The following is a 23,294-nucleotide window of genomic DNA, read 5'->3' on the forward strand; positions in this document are numbered from 1 at the left end:
TGGAGGCTTCACGCCATCCACCGCGGCAACCACGCTCAATTCACCATGCACCCCACCGAGAACAAACCACATTATAGCGACCACGAGGAGGTTACCCCATGTGACTCTACCCTCCCTAGCAACCGGGCCAATTTGGTTGCTTAGGAGACCTGGCTGGAGTCACTCAGCATGCCCTGGGATTCGAACTAGCGAACTTCAGGGGTGGTAGCCAGCGTATTTTACCACTGAGCTACCCAGGCCCCAATTTAGACAGTTTTTAAATATTTCTTGTTGCTTAGTACTCTCAAAGACATTACTGGTGAAGCAAAAACATGTGTGTGAAAAACACTTTGGTGTAAAGTGGCATCACTTCATAGACTTCAATGTATTCTGCAGCGCTGATGTGAGTCATGTGAAAGACCCTTAACATGTATAAATATCACTCACTTTTGCACATTAATCATAGCTCTTCACATTCACAAAAGTGACCGATTATGGTTTCAAAACAGCGAATTTCTCAGAAAGGTGAGGAGCTTGGATCCCCGATTTTTTTTTTTTCATGCATTCATTTATTTTGCAGAATTTGATAATTTTTCACGGCACACCTGACAATCTTGACACTAGTGTGCTGCGGCACAGTGGTTGGGAAACACTGCCCTAAGCCTCACAGAAACCTTTTGACAATTTTAGATTTAATTTAAAATAAAGCATCCAAACTGGCATCAGGATTGGGAAAACCACTCTTTCAATGGAATTCCTAAACAAACACACATTTGGCTTGACTAAAGCGAAGTTCACAGACAAAGACAGGAAAAGGGAGACCTCTAAACTTCCTCTGTTTATTTGCCATGTAGTAATCTATAGACAGTGCCAGACCAGTAGAAGCAGTGTCGACTGGGACAGAAACCAACACACAGAGACATTGTTCTAACACATGCATCTGTTTGGCAACCCGCATATAAAGGTGAATAGGAACTTCAAGAATGCTTATGACGCATTAGGCAACCCAGAGTATTTTAAGATGCAGTCAGACTATTAAATTCACACTGTTATAGCACAACTTCAGAACTAAAACACATTTAGGGTGCTTTACACTTGGTTCGATTGCTTGGTCTGAACCAGAGTTCATTTCGTCCCCTATCCCACTACCACCACATTCACATCATCCAAATGAACCAAACTTTGATGTCATTCGAACCTGGGTGTGCACTGAAAGTGCTAGTGCAAAAGCACCCTTACTGAGGTCATTCTTACATCACTAGGAAAAACATTTTAAACCAAGCTAATCTTTAACATTATAGTAATAACAGTTACAGTACATTGACGCTCTTTGAAGACCAACTCTTAACTGAGCAGAATTTTTAGGTTATGAAACAGTGTAGATGGGCACAGCAGTTAACTGCCTTCTTCGGGGTATTCCAACACGGCAAGAACAGAGCTCAGGTGCAGGTCGAAAGGTCACGTTCTGAAACAAACTACCAAAATGTGTGGATCATGTGTGGAAAATGACTCATTCTGCTCTAGAGCCCCAGACTGTTGCTAAAACAGCTCAAAACCACTGATGTAACAGCACAGATAGCCAGTTCTACACTTGGTCTGGGAAAAACAGCTTTAAAGTGACTGAAAATGCAAGCAAAGAATGATTTTCGATTCCGTTAACAGCCTTCAAATGTGCATTCTTCCACCGATGTGGACACAACACCGTGCCTAAATACTTTTACAATAAGCACTTTTCTACCATTGGGCTGAACAGTTCGGAGCATGGTGAGGAGCAGGCCAAGTTCGCTAAAATTTGGGTGAAGTTATTACAATTTAAGAAAATAATTTTGTATGTTTAGTGTATCTTCATGATGTAGGTGTAACTAGGGTAGTGCCCGACCGATATATCGGCCGGCCGATATTATCAGCCAATATTAGCCTTTCGCCGATATATCGGTATCGGCGTATATTTTACCGATATGTGCCGATATGAAAACTTTTTTTCAGAACATATAATGCAGAAAACAATGCTTTAGAATTGGTGTCATAGCGTAGTTTGTCCAGCAGAGCGTGCTCTGACTCCATTGTTTACAGAGCTGACTCTGATCTAACAGTGGCTCTGCAGACAGGGTGGAGTTCAGCGGTGTCTCGGTAAGTTAACTAGTCTGTTAAATACATACTGGAAACTTAATAAACAACGACCCCATCATTTTCCCTTTTCAATATAACTAATATAACATTAACCCTGTCCCTGACAACCATGTCACTCATGTCTGTTTGCTGTTAGCCAGCTATAGTTTGTCAGTGCAGTCAGTAATGTAGCAGATTGAAAGGTAAACATCAGAGCATCTTTTTGCAGCTAAGCAGACAACGGTGCGGTGGTGGATTGTGTCTGATAAGTGTTGATTTCATGCTATGTTGTTACCTAGTTGTTGAGACACAATGCTGGAAAGTAAAATAAACAACGTCCATCTTTTACTCTCTGTGACAAAGAGCTTATAGCTATCTAGCTAATCATGTAGCTACTTTCAGTAACTACGTTTCCATCCAAGGATTTTTTGCGAAAAAAGTTTTAGCGCATCAAAATTATGCTGATGGAAACGCAAATTATCGCACAAATTTCACAAGTGTCGACATAATATTTTTCCATTTAACTCTAGCGCATAAACTCTATGTCGATACTTCAAATGTTGCAAAAAACTGGTTTGGAAACACTTTTTGTCAAGAAAATTGACATTAACGCAAAAATGTAGTGTCATATGACAGAATTTACCCCAATCGTTAGCCTGTGTTAATCATGAGGACAAGGTACAGGATCCTTCAAAGCCAATTTATTGTACGTGATTATGGATTGATCTGAACGGCATGAAGAGCCGATCACTGCAAACATGACACTCCAGGAGTGCCAACACAAATATCTCGTATCAAGACATGCACATTGACAAGTACACAGAGAACAAATGAATGGCCACTGTTTGTGATTAATTTAATCGTGGTAGACATCCGTTATTAAAGTTGCTTTTACCACCATTCAAAATAACAGACGGCAGTCACGGAATTAGCCCACAATACAAAAAAACCTATAATTTCTGTGCACATAGAGGTTTTAAATTAAGAATAAATACACAATACTAGAAGAAAAGCATCAGTGTGCTTTTTTGGAACACTAACATGTAGCCCAATTATATAAAATTATTGTTTAGCTTACTTTTGAAAAAATGCCAGCAAAATTCCCTGTATTAAATTAAATAAATTACCAAATGAAAAACGCATTAAATTAAAAAAATAAATTACCAAACTAAAAAAAATATATATATATTTTTAGACCTATATATGTCTTTTCTTTACACAAATTTAAATTAGCCTTACCCTGTTCTGTAGACGATAAAGTCGGCTGAATGACATTTTCTACACTTCAAGACTATAAACTATCAGAACTATTTGTCCAATGCTGAGTTCACTTTCAGAAAACGAGCTTTTGAACATTTAAAACTTTTAAATAGTTTAAATCTAACCCTCTTTACCTCGGATTGCATTTGCTGAGCTTCTTCAGAAAATGTAAATTGCTTTATGATGCTAAAATTAATTTTAGATGACAATCAAGTTGGTCGTTAAAAATTGCTGGACAAGTATGCAGGACATAATGCAGTTGTGATCGCCATGTTTAGATGATTGTTCAAAATAGACTATTGAATATCAGAAATGTATAATATGTAAACCCTGATATTACACCGCATCAGTTTTTCTTTAATAGCTATGCACATCGCATATACACATCGATGGATGATCCTTATACTAAGACCGAAAATTTCCCCCACTACTTGGTTGCCAGCTTGAACAGGGCCATGACGATTCGCTTTCGGGTCGGAACCGGTGGCAACCTATTTAAAAGTCTGGTTTTCCACCATTGAAAGTTTCCTCCAAACTTGTATAGCAGAATACGGTGTAACACTGCTGCTGCTGTTTATCTTGACTCGGCAGTATTAATATAGTCAGCATCTGACTGATACTAAACAGTACTGATGTTTATTTAGATATTTATTTTATTTTTATTTATTCTTTATTTTAATGGTCAGTATTTGACTGATACTAAACAGTACTGATGTTTATTTAGCTATTTATTGTATTTTTATTTATTCTTTATTTTCTCAGCGTTCATTTCTAGAATTTGTTGACAATGTATAATAATAATGTCAAATATTCTTTTATAAAAATATTTAAGAAATCAACCTTCTGAGTACCTTTGCATAGTCATTTCGGTGCAAAATCCACATAGAAAAAGGTCTGTTTTCATTCCAGCTCAAAAATTAAATATATCGGCCACCATATCGGTAATCAGTGAATTTTCCCTCTCTAAAATCGGTATCGGTCTAAAAAAAAATCCCATATCGGTCGTGCTCTAATTAGGGGGCTAATTAGTTCATTATTTTTCTACAAGCCTCTTTTGTCAGGTAGTATGATAACACTAGCTAGCTCATTAAAGCTCATAATATATCAGTATATTACTCATATATTATTGTGTCAATGTCCTTTTTAGCTAGTTAAGGAACTTCTTATCTTTCTGTGTGTTCATGTTCGGTGGCATACACCAACCCTCGGCATATGATGATAAACATTTCAACTTTTTCTCTTTTCTTTTTGCGACATATGGGTCATGTCTTTCCTTTGCTTCAGCAGAATTTAAACCAGGGAAAAAGCAGTCCTAAAATCTGGAATATATGATCATCCTCCAAGCGCACTCGCTCCAATGTTTACCTCTCCCAACTTTCTAATCCTGATTTTGCAGCACCACAGTGGAATGTGTAACCATGCCAAATGGACCGGAATGGTATGGTTTTGCAGTGAGAACAGTTTGGCCCGATAGTGGAAAAGTGGTCAATGTTTCCTGAACTGCTTTTCAGCAGCACTGCAACATCTCTTTTGAATCAGCAGCCCAAAATTACAAAGAAATCTGAATTGTGAAATTCCTTATAATTTCCATCTCTTGTATTAACGTCTATCTCAGGTAATCAAAACGCAAACGGACAGCGCTAAATTCAGATGAAAAAGGTACAAAACACGTTGTGATCCAGTCACTCAAATCCAGAAATGCTCCAATCAGAATTTTTGCAACCAATACGATTAGCAATTTTCTTGTCATCTGATCGGCCGATACCAATCCCAAACATTTAACATCTTATCAGGAGCTCCGTCATAAGCAGTTATATGTAAACTTTCTGCTCACTGTCACTGTTATCTGAATGTCCCTGTTGATAATACCATATCTGTTGCCTAGTTTTTGCTGACAAAAAATACTGTAGATAATCAAGTAAATAAACACACACATTTTTTTTAAACAGCCTTAAAAAAGTAAGCTTACACTAGACTTGCCACGATACCATAATTTTCACACCAGTGCGGTGTTCACATTCAAACTGACTAATACCGGTATTACTGCTGGTTGGACGCTACTGGGTCATTTTCGTTAAGCAATAGCCTACACAATAACGCAAGGCAGCTTGATTTCAAACTTTGAACTTTATTTTTAATTAATTTTAACTAAAAATTCAAATGAAACTGAAAATGAAGTGCAATTAAAATGTGTGTTGTTCAGCTTTTTGAAAGATGGCTTTTCAACAGTTGTGAAGGGCAACATCTCTTTGGCAGCAACAAACCTAATTCATCCATGCATTCTCTCCATCATGGGCTACCGGTCGGGTATTTCGTTGTCTGGGCAAATACATCACTTATTGTGGGTTGATGTGGGTTTAATGTTGGTGTTTTATTACCTTTCAGCTTTATATGTTCTTAAAAATATAATAAAGTGTGTTCTTCAAGCGCGTGTCCGTGTCTCTAACAGCTTTTCTTGTGTCATTCCGAATCAGAGACCTCTTACAGTTACCCACCATGCACATTATATTCGCTACCTGCAATTAAACGTCTTCTGTCAGTGCACGTTCTTTGCTGCCTGTGTAATTTGATTCATTGGTAAAGAACATCTGGCTTTCAATGCGTTATTTAGGTTCATTTATCTTGGGTAGCAAACTCTTCATTAGGCAACTATTCTTTATTTAAGGCTATTCTATTCGTTAGTCAATTGTATTGATATTGGAAGTTCCATTCATAATGTTTCCTCCTTTTACTCGGTATAAAATTTCACACCGGTGTTGTCCCTTGTACCGAGTAAAACTGGGAACATCATACACCGTGGCAACCCTAGCTTACACAAATTATCTATCGATAGACCTATAAAGAACGAGGCTTAGTGCCAAACTAAAGTCAAACTGATAACCCATAGGTGTGTGATTAATCATATTGTGACAGTTTAGATTATTTATTCAATGTCACCATTTCATTTTACTGACATTATTATTCATTATTTAATTATTTATATTTTATTAAACAAATGCATCTTATTATAGTATCTAAACATTTTATATCAAATCATTTTATTTACAACTATGTTTCCTGACTTCTCATTTCACTGGATGTTGGTTATATTAGTTCCTCTTTCACTTGTTTCCGCTGGAGCTTTAATGAGGGAAAAATGTGAACACCGAATTCTGATGTGATTAGTACCAGACAAGAGTGAAGAACTGGCTACTCGTCTAACACCAGGCCAAAACAAGACTTTTATCCTGTGCAGACTTGGTATGGAAACTGTGACATGAAGTTACAAAATCTGAGACACGGCCCCTTGATGTCAATGTATTAACTAATAATTTATAATTAAACCAATTTTTTTTTTTTTTTTTCCCAAGAAACATCCACTTGAGATTCTAAGAAATGTATTCCTAAGTAACTGACTTGATTAGATCGTAGATTAAAGTGTAAAACTACCTAAATTATGGGTTGTGGCAAGGTTTCACTGTCCTACTTAATGCAGACACTTGCACTGCTGATCCAATTATTATCTACGAGTTGTCATGCTCTCTGCATGGCCAGCCAGAAATTACTCTCCCTGACTGAGCAACCAAGGACTATGTTAGAATACCACGTTAAAGACAAAGGAGAGAACAGAGAAAGAGATCCAGAGAAGAGGCAACAGTAAGCAATCTTTCAATACTGAAAGATTTGTAAAAATATGATTTTAAATAATGATTTTCATGATGTTCGGTTTCTTAACAGTTTTTAAATATCTGCATTCTTCTGCTGATGCAGAGAAAATACCATATTAAAACACTCCGACACTTCATTCCCTGCACAGCTCTTACAGCAAAAGAAATTATGTTGTGTTTTATCACGTTGTCCTCATTGGTTGCCACAATAAACAAACAATCATGGTCCGAAATGAACCTGTTAGCCTACCAGCCAAGGTGGATGAAAAAAATGTAATATTATATGAAATATATGAATGATGAACAATAAAGCAGGGCTCCAGATGGCGGCAATTGTGATAAGACACGCCGGTGTTATGGACGTCGCCATCTTTGATATTTTCTTTACTCATTGTCACTATGTTTCCAGCTGTTAGAATATGGTTATGACTTGTTGTTTGTTCATTCAGACAGCATTCAAACTGCTACTGTAAGCTGTTGTATGAAAGGGACATTTCAAGACTCAAACCTATAAGTAAATATGGTTGTCAATCTCAAACACTGACTGTGTGAATGTGGCCAGTGTGTCTCACGTGCTTTTCACCCGTTCTGTTGTGCAAGCTCGCTGCACCGCACGTAACAACAAACCCAGCACGAGATAGTTGTAAACAAAAGACTCTTTTGAATCTGGTCTTTTTCAGAAATCACCCAAAAGGAACTGAGGGTTTGAACTCAGGAGCTCAGGTTAGCAGTATGAATCAGATTCACTTTCTCAGCGAATCAGCCGTCAGTGAACTCACAACTGAGAGCGCAGACATTTCAAAATAAGAGTCCCATGTGTATTTTGGGTTTTTTATAATTAAAAGTCCCGTATTAAAGATCAAGCTTTTGACACTTAGGACAATTGAGGGTATTGTTCACAACTATTACACAAGATGCAAACATTCATTGATGATCAAGAAGACAACACACTACTATATGCATACTATACTTTATGTAAATATCTGTAATGTCGATTCTGAGGAGCAGTACTAAATAAAAAAAATGTCCAATTAATGAGTTATCAGCTGCTGCCTTTTCATCTGCTTTCTATCTTGTTTCTGAACAGCAATTTAAATCGAGCCATTCTGTGATTTGGCAACTAAAAACAGCCATTTGGCTCCTTAATGTTTCAGTTTAGGAGCCAATGGCTCCTAAGTCATTTTTTAGTCTGGAGCCCTGTAAAAGGAAGAGAGAAAAGTGTATAGAAATATAATCAACTCAGGTCTTCTTTTTAAATGTAATTTTAGAATGGCACTGTATCTATTATACATCCATGTGCCCTCATGAACACAGTATATTTTATATAACAATTAGCACTTTCATGCTTCTGAAGAGTCTCTCTGCATAGCCTAGTCACGTGACAGAACAAACTCCTCATGGAGTCGGTGACTGTTATTTAACCTCAGGGGGGCGCTATTATAAAGTAGAACCAAGGAGCTCCAATTGTAGAACCCTCCAGCGCCAGTCAGGGAGGAATTTAAAAAAAAAAAACACTGTCGGAAACTATTGCCGCTGATTTTTTTTCAGAGTTAAAAACCGCAACTATTGACACTGATTAATGAGTAAAACAGATATATCGTGGACCTCTACCGTTTACAATTTTGTTTGTTTTTTTTTTCAGATTATTCACTTATTACAACTAAACGAAATGTTAAATACACAGTAACAGTTCTTGTGTTATTTCGAGTGAGTCAATTAATTGAGTCAGATTTATCTAGTCAGCTCCTACTGAGTTAAAAGTCTTGTTAATTCACTAACAAGAGCTGGCTCATGAGTCATTCATTTGGGAATCGGACAATAATGGTCACGCTTTATGTTTTGCACTGTAGATTCAGTAGCAGTGTTGCACTGCGCTGAAAAACAATTATTTTAGTGAGGTTTTCTGTCTGCATCGGCGGAAGGATGCACTGTCAAGAACCGTTAACAGATTCAAACTAGAGTTTCTGCTAAGAAATTTTTTGTGCCAAAATAAATCTGATTTCGGTGTTTATTTTGCGCTGTAAATGCCATGGAATATGCATAATAATGCGATATAGGCTGATAATGACACAATCAAGTCAAACGAACAATAAATTAGTGTCTCATTTAAAACAAATAAAAAAAAATAATGCAACAATGGGGCAAAATAAAACAATTAAACTACAATTTGCCAAAAAAAATTTCATTTATATATGAATATTAAAATAAATCGCTAGGTTATTTCATAATATCTCACCTTGACTAATTTACTTGGCTCTTTATTTTTCATAGCACAAAAGCATTTTGCTGCCAGTGTTCAATGTGGTGTCCTTCTCTCCAGAAGACGGCAACGGAAGGCTGTTTTAATGTGATTCTGACGTAAGAAGCTTCTTAATGTGGGCATGCGAAATGGGAACGCAGGCTGCTTTTGCCAGTGTGAGGGATAAAACCCGCTGTAGTCACGGATTAGAACTCCGCAAGCTTCGGGAAAGTTTAAACCTCCATGGCAGTGAAGGGGTGTAATCATTGGCATGGTGTCACGCTGTACACTTGTGGCATCAGCTAAAGAGGTTTCTTGCTGACACATCATGTTAATATTTTCACTGGACATTGTGTCTGACAATGTTTAAATTGTCAGACATTAGGACATTTCAACGGTCAAAAACCTGTAATTACCTGTAAACGGAAACCTTGATTCACACGTCATGAAAATCACTTGGTGCCGGTAATATAATGGTATTATTACTGGAGGATTCATGTGTGTGGTGGCAGGTAATAAAAAAACTTCCTCGCACATCCACTCGAAATCCAAAAGTGGTCTTCCTTTCTAACACAATGGTATGAATGGTCCTGAACATTGCCTTTATCTTGCTACTAGATTTATCGCTAACTGAGGTTATCAATGATCAGTGGGAAACTAGCTAAGAGCCGTTCTGTCTAAACACTTGCGGCCTTGCTGACTGTAGGCCATCAGAGCCCCCTTGAGAACAAAACTGCAACATTACTTTTAAAAGCAGACACAAACATTTATAGAAAGGAAAAAGCACATGCGCACAGCTAAATTTACCAGCCAAATAGAGAAATTACCCACATTTGGCGCAGGTGTTAATTTCAGACCCTGTATACAACGTGACCATTGTAGTTCAATTCATGAAAGAATGACTTTTTTCTCATTAATCAATCAGTCAAAAAGATGAATCAGTCCCAAAGTTATTGGTTTGCATGAAAGACTTAAAACAGTGCAATTACTGACTGGTTGAAAATATCATGACATACAGTTAAAATACACATTCAAAGGCTAATTTTCAGGATTTGCACACTTTTTGACCAAATAATCTCCATGATCTTTCCATGACTTTTCCATGCTCGATAATTTAAAAGGATAATTAAAAATCATTCATAGAGCTCACACTCATGAAGAGCAATTTCTAGCCTATGAAATATTTTGCAGCAGAACATAACTAGACAAATGTATATATACATTTTTAAGACTTCTCTATGAATTTGTAAGATTCAACGAACTGTTCCAAGCCTGGAAATGCCAGTTTTAAATTTCCCTGATTTTTCCAGGTTTTCCAAGACCCTGGAAACCCTGTATTTTGATAAATGGGTTTTTAATTAAACATTAAAAGTTGTTTAAAAAACAAAAAGTTTTTGTTTAATATAAAGTTGTGATTATCGAAGGGGTGATTCCTCAAAAGAACTAAAATAATCATTTATTGAATTGTTAAGCAACTGGAATTAGAAAACATACGATTCGAATCCTTACACTAAACAGAAACTCTTTAAATGGTACACAAATGGTCTTTTACTTCATTGACTGAGACCCTCCTCACTCTGCAATCAACAATTCTTGACATCAAGCACAGCTGTCTGTGCCATAGAAACAAGCTAAAAACAGCCTGAGAAAACAATGCAGAGGTCATGCAAGGCTGCCCTCCAACAGTTAACACAATTCGCACCATTCATTGTGAAATACTCTATGTACACAACAACAGATCATTTGATCAGTTCTAAGAAGTCAACAAAGAACCATGACTGTTCAGGGGATGTTTCTGTTTGGAGGAATTTCTACCTTTGAGGGCGGGGAGTTTCTGCAATTCCCGATTCTTGTTGAGGTTGAATCGTGATGAGCTCTGTCGACGCTCCTTCTTTACAATCTGTGGCCCGCCAGAGTACTTAATTTTGTTGAGCTGAGTAGGAGGTGGAGTGCTGTTGCTCGGACGCTTGCTGGCCGTCTGCTGGGCCTGGGAAAACACAATGTTCAGAATGTTCAGAAACTTCTGGTCACAGAAGGTCAGACTCCAGTGTCTGATGGCAAACACAATATAAAAGAAACAAAATAACACCACAAAATGGAAAGACAAAACTGACAAACAATACTGAGACCAATAACTAATTTTATTTCTGACGGTTGTGTCAGTCCTTATGGTCACTAGCATATTTCTTTTAACTGTCTACATTGCAAGCGAGCAGTGTCATGCAAAATAATTTCAAAATGACCAACTATGCTTTTGGCTTTTCTTCTAAAGAAAGCATCTAGACAACAGATCATTTAAAACCTGCGCATTAGGATCAGTTGTCATCGACTAATCGAATACTCATTTTGCACCAACTATCTTACAAATTGATTTTTCTTAGCGCATTTGCCTTCCGTGAGCAGCGCTGAATCAGTATTTTGCTTTCCCTCTGACTCTGACTCATTAATGTATATTATTTAATAAAAGTGAAGGTTTATTTATCATTGACTGTATATCTCCCTCGGTGCCGACATGTTTGCATGACACACCTGCATCTCGGCAAAATCAGAACTGAAGATTTCCGCACGAGTTGTAAGTCCAACATAAAGTGGCGTTCCATTGCAGTTTTCCCAGTATGAAGTTTAAAATGCCAAGTTAAATGGGAGGAAGCACGAATCATCACAGCAACAAACTCCAACAGAGCACAGCGTAGCTTTTTGTCCGGGACATAGACGGCGCTCTACACTCTGGAGAAGCGTGTGCACACACACACATGGCAAAATCTTCCTTTCAAACATCTAGATGGAGCACAGTTGAATGCAACAGAACACAGGGTCTCCAAACCATTTTCAACTTAAAACTGCGTTTTAAAAATGCAATGATTATGGCGTCACGGAAATCACGGTTTGCAGATACATGGTTCAGAAACAGTGGTGCGCACTAAGCTTAATATGGTAACCTGAAAGAAGAACAGAGACGCACGTTCTGAGCATTGTTTCATTGAACTGACCAGCGAGACTTCATATAATGACAAAATGTTATGCATTACATTTTGATTATGCCCTCTTTTGCACTTATTGTAACAGACTACATATAACAGCCTTTGTTAATGAATAGACATTGGAACAACGAGACACAATGCAGCAGCCAGATGTATGACATACTGTATTTGTACATATCTATGTGCCCCCCTCACTGAGTACTCGAGTAATTACTTCGAGCACTCGAGTAGACAGAAGGACCAAAATGACCATCCCTAGTATGTGTATGTGCATTAAATAACATGGGCACAGCGCATTTTTTGAAAAGACAAGTTTCACCACTTGTTTTTCTGAATAATAAAATGTGAAATGATAAAAATGTGATAGTCTTTGAGTAGACTCTATGTGATAGCTCATGTGCAGTACCCTAATTCTGTTAGTATTGGTTTCTATGTTCCTAAGCTCCAGGTGCAAATGTTTTTTACTTTAAAAACTTTTCTTTCTTTTTTTCATTTTTATTAATGCATTGTTCATTTCATTTTTTCCCCTAAAGAAAAGCATACTTCGTTTAACAAAATATCAATTTAATGTACTGTACGTGTCATACTTATTTTTTACTTGCATTTTAATTTACAAGTAATCGATTACTCATTTTGTGTGTGTTAGGGTAGTCTTATATATATATATATATATATATATATATATATATATATATATGTTTTTTTTAATGCCCATTGCCCTTCCCTAGTTGTCATTACTCATAGGACTTCAGATATATGTAAACATCTCTGATTTGCCATTGATTCGGCAGCTGTAATTGTAATCTCTATTTTTTTTCCGACTTAACTGAGTAGCTCTATTGTGTTCTTTACTGAAAATTTCTGACTATGTAAATGGTGAATAAGGTAACAAGCACTCTTGAATCCGTCATAAGAGCTTCACAGGTCATTTGTAATATGTAATAACCACTCATGAGAGGCATGTTATGCGATAAACACTGACCCCAAATTTCTGCAATCAAGTCAAAAGGAAAATCAAAAACAGAACTGAGAGCAGAGAGACGGTCATTAATATTAATTCTAGGCATTATTTCTTTTTCCTCATATTGGACACATTCATCAGGAAACAGCATCGAACACTAAATGAGTTACAAATTCTATAAAACAGTTGAACCTACAACAATGTTGTTGGCAGATACAATATTTTGACATTTAAAATGTGCCTATATTTACTTAGTAGTGCAAGCCATTAATAAGTAAGATGCTTACATTAGAGTAATTTAACATGACATTTTATACACTTTACACTTGCTTCCACTATTATTGGCCATCTTAGCAGCATTAGAAACAAAACTGTTATTAAACTGAATGTTCCTATCATAAAAATCAAAGCTACTGGAGAACATGTCTCTTATTTACACTGTCAATGCCTTATTGATTATAACAGGAGCATTTTAGTTTTGGTGTAACTTGCTTGCAGTGTATTTTGGGTAGGTCTGGGTATTCATACAGGTTTCCTGATTCAGTTCTGATTCACAAGCTTTGGATTCGATTCCAATTCATATATGGGCATTTTTCAGTTACAATGTCCATTTTGCTTACATATGAAAAAAAAAAAAATAGCTTAGCTAATGCCAATTATTAGACAAGGGACCTAACCCTAACACCCTGTCTTCACAGGACACGGGCGTCACATCGCATCAAAAGCAATAGAACCCCATTATAATCAATGATGCTGTCTAGGGCCTGGGTAGCTCAGTGGTAAAAGACGGCTACCACCCCTGGAGCTCGCTAGTTCACTAGTTCGAATCCCACGGCGTGCTAAGTGACTCCAGCCAGGTCTCCTAAGCAACCAAATTGGCCCGGTTGCTAGGGAGGGTAGAGTCACATGGGGTAACCTCCTCGTGGTTGCTATAATGTGGTTTGTTCTCGGTGGGGCACGTGGTGAGTTGAGCGTGGATGCTGCGGTGGATGACGTGAAGCCTCCACACGCGCTATGTCACCGTAGCAACGCTCTCAACAAGCCACGTGATAAGATGCGCAGGTTGGCGGTCTCGGACGCGGAGGCAGCTGGGATTCATCCTCCGCCACCCGGATTGAGGCGAATCACTACGCGACCACGAGGACTTAAAAAAAGCGAATTGGGCATTCCAAATTGGGTAATAAATTTTTTTTTTTTTTTAAATGATGCTGTCTACACTGGAAGCGCCCGTTGTGTGACCGTCGCACCGACAGTAAATGGCTGTCCCGTTCCATTCAGCGTTGCATGCACTGCCGCTACTACTGCAAACAACACAAATGAATGGTTTAGAACATCCGAGTCAATGCTTCGCTTAGTGTCAACGGACACGCCCGGTGTAGACAGGGTGTAAGTGAAAAAGGTCAGAAGTTGGTTCTTTTTAAGAGAACTCAAATAGTAGCCCAAGTCTTTTTATTGGCAGTAGAACATGGGCAAAACATCACTAAATTTTGGTAAAAAGGAATCACTTACACAGTTCAAATCACAAACGCAATATTTTTCTAACTAAATCGCAATATGACTTGTCAAAATTGTGCAGCCCTAAATAAAGACTGCTTACAATTCTCTCATTAGGACTAATAAAATGCCCCTGAATCGCCACTGCTTTCAAAAGCTTGACAGACAAATATGAGATTAGTTACAATGCTCAACCACTGCAAAAAAAACAGAAAACTTTGATGCAGCGTGACCTAAATATAATGCTGTAATCTTCATTTTTCTATTTTTTATTCAATTAATTGTTCGGCTCTATCTAGTTTATACATGACCAGTCATGTTGAGCCTAGTCATGGGTGACGGGTCAGGTGCAAGTAATGAAATGAGCTCATAATATTATTTGCACTAAGAAACTCAAGTTTGGGTCTTTTACAATGGAAAACCAATTAATGACAATTCAGAACTATGCAATCATTGAGACTGAACTCAGAGCTGTGGTAACACAAAGCAACAAAGCGCATCAGTCAACAAACTGCAAGTGAACTGCCTCCCAAAACCCTGGTAGTTGAAGTTCACAACAAGCCTAACCTACATACTTCCTTCTTACCATATCTAGATTCAGTCCACATTAAATATTCAAGAGTAGCCTGAGCTACACTATCAAATAAATTTGTGTTTTCCATGCAAGATGAGTGTTACAAAACCATTTTGATCATAGGTGAGAAGAACAGTATTACCACAAAGTGAGCAAATTAAACAGGTCTTAGACCAGAAGCATAGTGCAACTTCCCACAACGAGTGTGTTTACATGCACAATCTTGCAAAACCTGACAACATGTAAGGAAACAAGTTTTCTTCCAGGATAACTTTGTACATGGCTTGATTCATGCGTCCTTCACACAGACTAACCTGCCCGATTCCAGCTTTGCTGAAGCACCCCCAGATCATCACCAATAATCCACCAAATTTCACAGTGGGTGCAAGACACTGTGGCTTGAAGGTCTCTCCAGGTCTCCATCTAACCATTAGACGACCAGGTGGAGGATCTGTGGTGATCTGGAGGTGCTTCAGCAAGGATGGAATCGGGCAGATTTTGTGATTGAAAATCAGGGTTACTCCACCAAATATTGATTTCTGAATTCATTAAAGTTAAAACATTCATTTTTAAACAACACAATACTAATATGAACTTGTTTTTTGTTTTGTTTTTTGCATTATTCAAGGTCTGAAAACACTGCATCTTTTTTGTTATTTTGACCAGTTGTCATTTTCTGCAAATAAATGCTCTAAATGAAAATATTTTTATTTGGAATTTGGGAGAAATGTTGTCAGTACTTTATAGAATAAAACAAACATTTTCATTTTACTCAAACACATACAGTTGAAGTCAGAAGTTTACATACACTTAGGTTGAAGTTATTAAAACTAATTTTTTTTAAACTATAGTTTTGGCAAGTCGTTTAGGGCATCTACTTTGTGCATGACACAAGTAATTTTTCCAACAATTGTTTACAGACAGACTGTTTCACTTTTAATTGACTATATCACACTTCCAGTGGGTCAGAATTTTACATAGGTTTACACACTAAGTTAACTGTGCATTTAAGCAGCTTGGAAAATTCCAGAAACTGATGTCAAACCTTTAGACAATTGGATTCTGATAGGAGGTGTACTGAATTGGAGGTGTGATGTATTTTAAAGGCCTACCTTCAAACTCAGTGCCTCTTTGCTTGAGAGGCACCGAGTCATCAGCCAAGACCTCAGAAAAACAATTGTGGACCTCCACATGTCTGGTTCATCCTTGAGAGCAATTTCCAAACATCTGAAGGTACCACGTTCATCTGTACAAACAATTGTATGCAAAAATAAACACCATGGTACCATGCAGCCATCATACCGCTCAGGAAGGAGACACATTCTGTCTCCTAGAGATGAACGTATTTTGGTGCGAAAAGTGCAAATAGATCCCAGAACATCAGCAAAAGGACCTTGTGAAGATGCTGGAGGAAACAGGTAGATAAGTATCTATATCCACAGTAAAACGAGTCCCATATCAACATAACCTGAAAGGCTGCTCAGCAAGGAAGAAGCCAATGCTCCAAAACCGCAATATAGACCAGTGTTTCCCAACCTTTGATCTGCCACGGCACACTTTTTACAACTAAAAAAATTCTACAGCACACCACTATCCCACACAGGCTAACCATCGTCAATATTTTTCCTTTTCAAGAACTTGTCCATGTTTTCTGTCCATCTTAGTAGCATGTTTACTTGTAATGTTTGAAATTCGGCTATGCAAAAACAAAAACAAAAAAACAAGTCACATAAGTAGGCTACGTTGTGTGAGGTCACAGGTGGCAAGAGCGCTAAATGGGTAATGAAAAAACAACAAATTTGCTTCTTTTCTAATTTGTAGATTTGTTCTTGCAATGTCACAACAAATGACAGGGATGCAAACTCATGAGGGGCAAAAAAGGGAAGAATCACTGGTCCACGAACATTTTTTCTGGGGATATTTATTTTAAAGAATAAGCTAAAAGCACCAATTCCATCTATTTTAGTGATTCAAGTTTATTCAAGTTTATAATTATGCAGAATTAGCTGCAAAATATAGAGTATTTTGGTGAGGCTTGCTTCTGTTTCACAAATTTGATCAATTTTATTAATTGATTAGTTCAGTGACGCCTTCTGGAGATGTCACTAGGTGGCGACAAATGAGCGTCTTATGTGCTATGAGTGAGTCAGTGAATCATTTTGAGTCTTTCATGACTGAAATCTACCATTAAAAGAATTAAAAAGCATTAAAAGAACAAATCAGATCTATAGTCTTCCTTCAGTCTGAGCATTATTTTTCATCCAAAAAGACAACTATAATAGTCTAATAATATTGAGTTTCAATAACGTCCTTACCTTCTCCTTTATTAAAACTATTAAACATTGAAAACATGTATTTGGAAGAGAGAAAAAAGCTTGCAGTTGCTTTGATAGCAGAAAGTAATAAAAGGACTCGTTTATGTTTAGGTCTAAGCGTTTTCTTGGTGAATTTAAATTAGTTAAATAACTGGGGTCTCTGATATTCGTAAACGATAAAGTAATATTTAATTAAAAGAAATTATGAGACATTCGATGTCTCTTCACAAATTTAGACAGTTTTTAAATATTTCTTGTTGCTTAGTATGCTCAAAGACATTATTGGTGAAGCAAAAACGTGTGTGTGAAAAACACTTTGGTGTAAAGTGACGTCACTTCATAGACTTCCATGTATTCTGCAGCGCTGATGTGAGTCATGTGAAAGACCCTTAACACGTATAAATATCACTCACTTTTGCACATTAATCATAGCTCATCACGATGACAAAAGTGACCGATTATGGTTTAAAAATGGTGAATTTCTCCGAAAGGTGAGGAGTTTGGATCCCTGAAATTATAATTTTTTTTCATGCATTTATATATTCTGTGGAATTTGATAATTTTCCACGGCACACCTGACAATCTTTCACGGTACACTAGTGTGCTGCAGCACAGTGGTTGGGAAACACTGATATAGACTACAGTTTGCAAGTGCATATGGGGACAAAGATCTTACATTTTGGAGAAATTTCCTCCGATCAGACGAAACAAAAATTTAAATTTTTGGCCATAATAACCATCGTTACGTTTGGAGGAAAAGGGTGAGGCTTGCAAGCCGAAGAACACCATCCCAACCGTGAAGCATGGGGGTGGCAGCATCATGTTGTGGGGTGCTTTGCTGCAGGAGGGACTGGTGCACTTCACAAAATAGATGGCATCATGAGGAAGGAAAATTATGTGGATATATTGAAGCAACATCTCAAGATATCAGCCAGGAAGTTAAAGCTCGGTTGCAAATGGGTCTTCCAAATGGACAATGACCCCAAGCATATCTCCAAAGTTGTAGCAAAATGGCTTATGGACAACAAAGTCAAGGTATTGGAGTGGCCATCACAAAGCCTTGACCTCAATCAGAAAATTTGTGGGCAGAACTGAAAAGGCATGTGCGAGCAAGGAGGCCTACAAATCTGACTCAGTTACACCAGTTCTGTCTGGAGGAATGGGCCAAAATTCCAGCAACTTATTGTGAGAAGCTTGTGGAAGGCTACCCAAAATGTTTGACCCAAGTTAAACAATTTAAAGGCAATGCTATCAAATACTAACAAATTGTATGTAAACTTCTGATCCACTGGGAATGTGATGAAAAATAAAAGCTGAAATAAATGATTCTCTCTACTATTATTCTGACATTTCACATTCTTAAAATAAAGTAGTGATCCTAACTGATCTAAGACAGGCAATGTTTTCTATGATTAAATGTCAGGAATTGTGAAAAACTGAGTTGTATGTAAACTTCTGACTTCAACTGTACCTATAAATAGTAAATCCAGAGAAACAGATCATTTTGCAGTGGTCTCTTTATTTTTTCCAGAGCTGTATATACACTGATCAGCCACAACATTAAAACCACCTGCCTAATATTGTGTAGGTCCCCTTCGTGCCACCAAAACAGCACCAACCAGCATCTCAGAATAGCATTCTGAGATGATATTCTTCTCACCACAGTTGTACAGAGCGGTTCTCTGAGTTACTATTGACTTTGTCAGTTCAAACCAGTCTAGCCATTCTCCGTTGACCTCTCTCATCAACAAGGCGTTTCTGTCCACAGAACTGCCACTCACTGGATGTTTTTTGTTTTTGGCACCATTCTGAGTCAATTCTAGAGACTGTTGTGTGTGAAAATTCCAGAAGATCAGCAGTTACAGAAATACTCAAACCAGCCCGTCTGGCACCAACAATCATGCAACGGTCCAAATCAAATCATTAAGATCACATTTTTTCCCCATTCTGATGGTTGATGTGAACATTAACTGAAGCTCCTGACCCGTATTTGCATGATTTTATGCACTGCACTGCTGCCACACGATTGGCTGATTAGATAATCGCATGGATGATTGTTGGTGCTAATAGTTACAAACCAATTTTACTCTGCATGAAAATAGCATTTTGCCGGCTTATTCAATGACCGCATGTCTTGTGCACATGTCCGTTTACGATTAGACATTAAAATTGGAGAAGACCTGATAATTTATGTAAACATGGTTTCCATTCGTTGTCAGGTTTTTGGAATAAGTTGATTTTTGGTAGTGATCAGTGTATTGTGTGCATGTAAACCCACTCATTGATTTCAAAAACAGAGTGGATCTCTCATTTATAAGAACACAGGATCAATGCTAATCCAGACTGCATTACTAGCGCCATGGCTGAAGGCTCAAGCAGTGCAATGCTAAATGAGCACATGTTAGCATGTGACAAAATCAGAGCGACACTACAGCAACAATGTCCAAGCAACAAAGCTGGGGGTGGGGGTGCGCTGTGGGACACATGTTGAGGTCTGCACATAACATTGCAGAGCTGGCCACAGTAACGGGTTACATGACTGAGCCTGACTTAAAATAGACCAAATCAATAAACTTCACCCAGTGCTACATCAGACTCTCTGCCCACTGATTCCAGATGTAAGTATCACTCCCTCTGAAGAACATTGGGATATTTGAGCACCTAAAGGGGCCTACAGAGACATACTATTACGTCACAGTACAACCACACAACTGGATGGAATACTAGCACTTCTAAATTATCTAGTAAATCACCACTGTGGCAAGCAATATAAAGGCGGAAACATGCAAAGAGAAAATTAAACAATAGTATAACTTTTCTTTAACTCATCAAATGAATCTTTGCTAGGGTCTAAAAAACTAGTGTGACTGGATGCTGATACCACAGAAACAATAAGTAAAGAACAAGTTTACTTGGAGTACAGAATTGCAATAAAAACAATTAACTGCACTATCGTACATCAGTCAATAGTTAAGAGACAGCCGCTCATCAGGGCTGATTGTTTCCTGTCAATCATGCTGTGTGTTAAAGAAAATGGTTTGTGTGTGGAATTACTGAATTTGTTGACAAATGACAGCAGAGTTGCAGTTTGTAATGTTTGCACTGCTAGAATTTCATAAGGTGGAACTACCGTTAAAATTTTAAACAACTAATTTGATTACTCACCTTAAAGCTCGACACAGCAAGGAATATGTTAAGTTTGTTAAAGCTAAAGCAGAGGCTGTTTCAGCTAAAGAGGGACAAGCTTCATCATTAAGAATTCAGAGTTAAGAAAGTTAATAATGTGCTTTAAGTTTCAGTGTTTTTTTTTTTTTTTTATTAACTGAGACCAGTTCCTCTGAAACATGGAAGACATGTAGAGACATAAGCCCTATTAGTTTTCTAAACAGTGTTTGAGTTACAATTATCATCACCCAACGTCTGTAATTTTATGCACTTATTTGAACAGGACTTGGCTGAAGATTGGTGCTCATAAGTACAAATAGGGCAACAGAGAATAAAGTTAGCCTAAAGCCAAATCGCAGAAACTGCTAAGCCTGGCCACTGTAATATCTGGTAAGATACTCACCTTAATTTCTCCGCTCAATTACGCAATGTTATAATTATATAATTCACAGATAAATCTTGTTTATTTCATTGGGTTTATTATAAGCAGCAATTTTATAAACTCTAAAAAATAAATAATTTATAATGTATAATTTATAAATGTCAGTTTAATCTATAAATTAAATAATTATTTAAAATACATTTTTAAATGTTAAATTTAAACTGATACATTTTAAAAGATACGTTAATTTTATCACCAAAATTATGTATTCAACCTTCTGCAATGCCTATATCTAGAAAACGGACACTCCCACCCCTGTAATAAACACAGAGATCTTTACTCCCTTCCGAATCAGTACATTAAATCTCAGACGTCGGGTGATACTAATTGTAACTCAAATGCGTTTAGAAAACTAATCCTGTCCGAATAGGGCTTACTATTTAAATTTATTTTTAAGTTGTATAATTAATTATAAGTGCCTACTATCTGTATTAGTATCGGTAGATGTGTACTAAAAGACTGGAGGTCAGTATCAGCACACACATTTTGTATCGGTGCATTAGGGCTGTTCGATTATGGAAAAATCATAATCACGATTATTTTGGTCAATATTGAGATCAATATTGAGATCACGATTATTTAACACAATTACTCATTGACTTTAAGAACATCATGCAATTATTGAACTTTTAAAAAAACATTGTCTTTTTAACACTGGATTTCCTTGAACTTGATATGTAAACTGCACCGAGTAGGGAGGAGGCTGTTGTCATATGATAATTATTTTATGTTACGCATGTTAGTAAAATAAAGAAAAGCCTTAATCAACATCATTTACAGCAGGGATGCTCATAGTTCAATGGAAGGAGATGTACTTTTTCATCATGTTATTGCAGCAAGATCTACCATGGACAATAAAGGCTATACATTATCACAATACCAAAATTTCAGTAGTCGGTAGTGAAATTTGACGATTCTCAATACCAGCTTTAATACCACAACAAATAAAAATACTAACTAATATGTTAATTATGGAAGAATGGTTTCAAGTTCTTAAGTAATTATTCAAGACTAGTAAACAAGTCAGTAATAAAATAACAATAAAAAACAGCAATGAATAGAAATAGATAAAAAATAATAGAACAAATTAAGAAAATTCAGTGCTTTTTTTTAACAGCTTTAAAAGTTTTTAACAGCAGTACATTCAAGTAAACATTCAGAATGAAATGTAACAAAATTAATACTGGAATTCACTGTATGATTATAATACATTAATACTTTTTAAAGCTACTCAATTTATTCAGTCAAGAGCAGTGAGTGATTTCTCGTTTTCTTGTTGTGGTTGTTTGATTATTATAATGACACACTAGACAGCAGCAGGTCTATTAGCTTACATTTACACTTACAAGTCCGACATTTGAATACAAATCCACTTTTTTCTCCACTGTTTACGTTCACTTTAGACATCACTCTGTGTTTACATGAATACCTCACCAAGATGGGCATTTTGGTGGAATTTTGAAATGTATTTGACCGTTCAGGCGCGCATTAGCGCAAGCATTTTTGGAACACACGCGCATGTTCAGCACACACACATGCCACATATTCTCCGATAAAATCTTTTTCTTCTGCAGTATAGCTCCTAAAGTAAATGTATGTAGATATTATTTTGGAAAACAAGCCAAAAAAGACTGATCAAAAACTGTACTTTGTTCCCATGTATAATGGGCTAAGACTACACTCTCTCACCTTTACGTTCACTTCAATCCATCTTTAACTCACAAAAAACAAACTCTCTCTTCTTAATAGAGCTGCCTATCGCCAATTTTCTTCATGATAAGATATACACAGTGAACGTGACACGTATATTATGATTCACTACGTCACGAGCCATCACGTTATAATCTAGCTGCAGCAAATGTGTGCTATTGACAAGCGTCCCCTCGCCAGAGCGTGCATCAGCCTTGAGAAGATTCGATTTTTCCCCCGGTCACTTCACGCAACTCATAGGTGCGGTGCTGACCGCACAGAGAAATGCCAGTTTCTGTTTTTCATAACCCGCTTCCATATTATTTGAACTTTAATAAAGGATGCTTTAATGATATAATGCCGGGGTGTTTCATTGCGAAACGGAATGCAGCACAATAATAGTTTTATCTCGATTATCTTGTTTTCATAATCGTTGGAA

General features: G+C 37.2%; 1 protein-coding gene across 2 annotated transcripts in view; it reads right to left on the bottom strand.

The window, feature by feature from the left end:
* The window catches only part of LOC127412293 (serine/threonine-protein phosphatase 2A 56 kDa regulatory subunit delta isoform-like), a 75,195-nt gene that overhangs the window by 45,773 nt on the left and 6,128 nt on the right, over window positions 1–23,294 (bottom strand). For both annotated transcript variants that reach the window (XM_051648534.1, XM_051648533.1), the window contains exon 3: window positions 11,050–11,221. In XM_051648534.1, the coding sequence (XP_051504494.1) occupies window positions 11,050–11,221 (172 nt within the window). The remainder of the gene's footprint in view (window positions 1–11,049; window positions 11,222–23,294) is intronic.

Source organism: Myxocyprinus asiaticus, chromosome 21 (genome assembly GCF_019703515.2).
Source record: "Myxocyprinus asiaticus isolate MX2 ecotype Aquarium Trade chromosome 21, UBuf_Myxa_2, whole genome shotgun sequence".
Lineage (NCBI taxonomy): Eukaryota > Metazoa > Chordata > Actinopteri > Cypriniformes > Catostomidae > Myxocyprinus > Myxocyprinus asiaticus.